We start from the raw sequence: 4169 nt of genomic DNA, 5'->3' as shown, positions 1-4169 counted from the left end.
CTCTGCGCTGGAGTGAGTTTGGAGGCTGTGATGTGCTCAGAGAGAACACTAGATGGGGATGCTGCCATCTTCATCACTCACCTGAAGACTGCTGATGCTGTCCAAGTGTCATGGCGCCTGTCAGGGAAGAAATTCAGGACACAACATTTAAGTGATGAAGAGGCCAACTTTATTTTAACACAATTCTATAAAGTTGAAACAGAAGTTTAGAGCTTTTGTTACCATATGTCCTACTTCTACTTCTTGAACTGTAGATGTACGCCTTGATTTTATCAGAAAGAAAACCGACAAAGATGCAATTATACATAAAATATATTTCTGTCTCATTGTATTCATTATATGTTATGACTCGTTGAACTGTAACCCTGGCAATGGCCTTCACAAAAGACAGTTTTATTCTGATTTGTCTTACAAATAAACACAATGCTTGTTGTGTGGTGTACTGTGTTACAGTCGCCAACAGGTGGCAGCAAAAAGCTCAACTCAGCAGAATCCCGCTTCAATCAGAAGATCATGACAAACATCAACAGCATGAACATGATTAGATGGTGTCTGGATTACAGGCATGATTTTAGAGTGATTAATAAACAATCTGCACATAATGTGCACTAAACAAGAGTGAAGACGCATCCTCTCGTGTGCGCATGCGCGCACCTGTCGCTCTCTCACTGCCAACTTTAAGTGTTCCATGCTGGAGTAGAATATGATGCTTTCTCCTCCACATCATCTTCTTCAAGTTGTAAGGAATGGGACAGGTTTGATTGAAATGAAAGACAAAAGTGTTAGGCTTGTAAACCCTTTGGCACGTGGAATTTGTGTTTAAACTGTACCAGATTGCAGGCCCTTCCCTGATGGGCGTGCGCAACACTCCACGTCCCTCTCTAAATATAACTCCCCTTAAAACACAGGGAAAGAATCCTTATCCAATCATAGACTGTTTCAGAACTTGTCCACGAAGATTTTGTTGTGGGACACTCCAATTCGCCGCGGCGCATTCTGCGGCCCGGGGTGGTGCGTGTGGAGGAGCGCGCAGCTGGAGGCGCATTGTCCCTATGCAAACTGCCCGACATGGCCTTTGTGCGCGTTTGGGCATATATGGAGGCGACGGCGGCCCGGAGGGTACAGCCCGTGTGAAGTCTCGGGGAGAGTCGGCCTCGCTCGTGTTGCGCGTGTTTCCCTGGCACAGCCCCTCTCGCTCCTCTCTCGCTCCCCGCCATGAGCTGCCTGGATGTCATGTACCACCAGAGCCATGGAGCGCACTACCTCCCGGCCGCTGCGTACAAGGCGACGTACTACAACCAGCAGCAGCAACAGGTGAGACGCACCAACTTTCACCACTTCATTTACCTTTCTATCGCTCTACCGTCGATTATTGTCGTGAGAAATCTTATTATAGGGCTCACTCAAACTATTTTTAACATGTTATTGCTTTTACATAGGGCGTTTTTGACACCATCACCTCGTTATATGGGTATTTTCTTCCATCTTCTGTTTAGTTGATTTGAAAACTTTATCATAACACATTCAAAACGTGCAAATATAAGTGATTAGAGTTGTGTTTATGAATTATTTGTCGTTTAGCCGACTGCTTTGTCTCTTCAAAGAACTGCAAGAGAAATACCATTCCAAAATAATGTTTGAATAGCCTTCTCTCTCTTCTTTTTTCTTCTTCTTCTTTTTTCCCCTCCACATATTAATCATTAGTCATAGCATTTTCCAGTATTGGCTGACTTTGGTATTTGAACACACACCCCCAATCACTTAACTTCTCAGTGTTTAGATTCCAGTCTGAAGTTTTGTATTGGCTTCAGGTCAGGCGTAATGACACAGAACTATTAATCCTGCAGTCAAACGGTGATGTAATGACAGCCGACCCGTCACCTAGGAATGTGCAGAGAGAGCTCTACAAGGGATAGGAATGTGGCATGGGAAAAACTAATACATATTCATTAAGGGCAACTGTTGAACTGAAGAAAATATAAGAAAAGCTCAAATTTGGCTTTTTTAGAATCTGTTTTATGTCTTGAAATGAAGGAAAATAGTTAGTTTTGAGTTAAATACAAAACTTAAAACATGAATTATGGGTTTGGCGATACAGCTTTCCACACAAACACGACAGATAGAAACTTTGCTTTCCTATTTCCTGTGATTTTCTATCTGTATCTAAAAAACACACTATTTTTCTCAAAGAAACCAGGGCACTACACACATTTCCTCCAATCAAATGAGGTTGGGTTGAGTCATAATGCTTAAAATTGCGTGCTGTCTTTTGCAGAGGAAGCTAAGTGTCTACAACAAGATGCAGGAGTGTATGGATCAGCAGTCCCTTGGATCTAGAGCGATGCTGCCTCACAACCTCCACCGTCAGGCCGCGGGATCGGACCCTACCCGCAGGTCTCCCATGGACGGCGATTTGAAGGACAGTAACCAGCCAGCGGGGGCGGAGTACCTGAGCGCCCGCTGCGTTTTGTTCACTTATTTCAAAGGGGAAATCGGGGACGTGGTGGACGAACACTTCTCCAGAGCCCTGAGCCAGGCCAGCAGCTTCACCAGCGAGGGCAAGCCAATCCGAGTGACACAGCCGGCCCCATCGACCTCGACAGGAGCATGGAAAGGTGAGCGTTCAAAGTCTTTCAACATAGTGGTTCTCGAGGACCCTCTCAACTCCAAGAACCCCCTATTACAGCTACAAGGCAAAGCATATTGAGGTTGAGGTTTAGAACATGATTGGTGATTTATGAAAACACTGATATTTACTTATTCAACTTGACTGCAAAGATTATTTTCATATTTCTTATGTCCTTGCATCTTGAGTTTTTCTAGATGACCTCAGTGACCACAAAGTGTACTCCTTTAGTCTGCTAGAATGCCCCTCCTTGCTCTACACAGGGCTTTATTGATGACTGTTTAAGTTGTTGCATTGGGGGTTACTTACAAGTGTAGTGGTGATCCCAAGCCCTGTTAAAACGTGTCAGGAGATATTATTAAAAATATGCAATTGGCTGTGTATGATCAAGTAGATCATGTGCTCTGATCCAACCTCACTGGATAAAAACAAGCCACAAGGACAAAACAGTGTCTGTAGTAGGTGATATTAAAGGGCTAGTATGTTGTAGCTAACTCTCTTTATCTCTCTCTTGGTGTTTCCAGATGGTTCTTCTCCTCTCGAGTCCCCAAGTCACTCCGGTTGGACCACCTCTTGCCCCTCCCAGCCCAGTGCCCCAGTGCACCCAGACTTCTCAACCAGCCCCGTGTCTTTCCCCCCAGAAGGCTCTCTCTGGACCGGGCACGTCTTCTCCCAAAACAGCCTCGCTCCTCCACCGCCATCCTCCAGCCTCTCCGACTCCTGGTCCTACAGCCTCGGCCCCCAAACCACCTCCTCCTATCCCACTGTGCACGACGTCTACCACGCTCACTCCCACAGCCACAGCATGCACCCTCGCCACGCTCACCCGCACCCAATGCTCCAGTCGTACGCCGCTCACAGCTCCACGCTAGACCCCAGGTTTAGCCCGCTGTTGCTGCCCAGCGTGAGGAACCAGAGCCAGACTTCGGCCAGTTCAAGTCCTCTCAGCGATGGAGTCAAAACAGAATTGGACGCTAGCAGCCCAAACACGCCGATTTCGTGGGCTCCGACCAGCATACAAGGATCGATAGAGATGTATGATTCAAACGCTTATGCAAGAAGGCCCCAGCTGTCCACAGCCTCTCGTCTCCTCCCTTAAAAATACCAAAGTGGAAACCTTTTTTTTTCTTGATTTTGCAGATCGAACCAAAGCTAGAATCTGGTGTTTAAAAGACAATGACCAGATGATTTCATAATCGATGCCAAAGGGACCTAACTATGAAGCTTTATGGCTGCAACACCAGCACTGTATGTACAAAGTAGATATAGTATGCTTACTGTAGACTCAAACGTATTGCACTGTCCACATTATTTCTTATGGAGAAAAACTCAGGCTTGTTAATTTGAACTGTTGACTGCCAAGAAAGCTACTAACTTTACAACCAAATTTGTTTTAATGTGTGAAAAAGTTCTGTTTCAAGAGCATAATTGTTGGCAATTTGTTGTTTGTTTATTATTGTAAATGTGTACGTGCTAAATTACTTTGCTGGAGTATTTTTGTTGAAATGTTCTCTGATTATTTTTCCCTTTTTTGCATTTGAAG

At 45.0% G+C, this 4169-nt stretch overlaps 1 protein-coding gene across 1 annotated transcript in view; it reads left to right on the top strand.

Moving 5' to 3' along the window:
* Nucleotides 1–933: 933 nt before the first annotated feature.
* vgll3 (vestigial-like family member 3) overlaps nt 934–4169 on the top strand; it is a 3285-nt gene continuing 49 nt past the window's right edge. Inside the window, exons 1-3 of the mRNA XM_072445101.1 lie at nt 934–1314; nt 2276–2615; nt 3151–4169. The exon at nt 3151–4169 is cut by the window's right edge and continues 49 nt beyond it. Coding sequence (XP_072301202.1) covers nt 1216–1314; nt 2276–2615; nt 3151–3725 — 1014 coding nt within the window. The 5' untranslated portion in view covers nt 934–1215 and the 3' untranslated portion in view covers nt 3726–4169. The remainder of the gene's footprint in view (nt 1315–2275; nt 2616–3150) is intronic.

Source organism: Eucyclogobius newberryi, unplaced genomic scaffold (assembly GCF_026437365.1).
Source record: "Eucyclogobius newberryi isolate DKJ021-1_F unplaced genomic scaffold, fEucNew1.0.hap1 SCAF_14, whole genome shotgun sequence".
Taxonomy (NCBI): Eukaryota; Metazoa; Chordata; class Actinopteri; order Gobiiformes; family Gobiidae; genus Eucyclogobius; species Eucyclogobius newberryi.
This window is presented reverse-complemented; position numbering and strand designations above follow the sequence as displayed.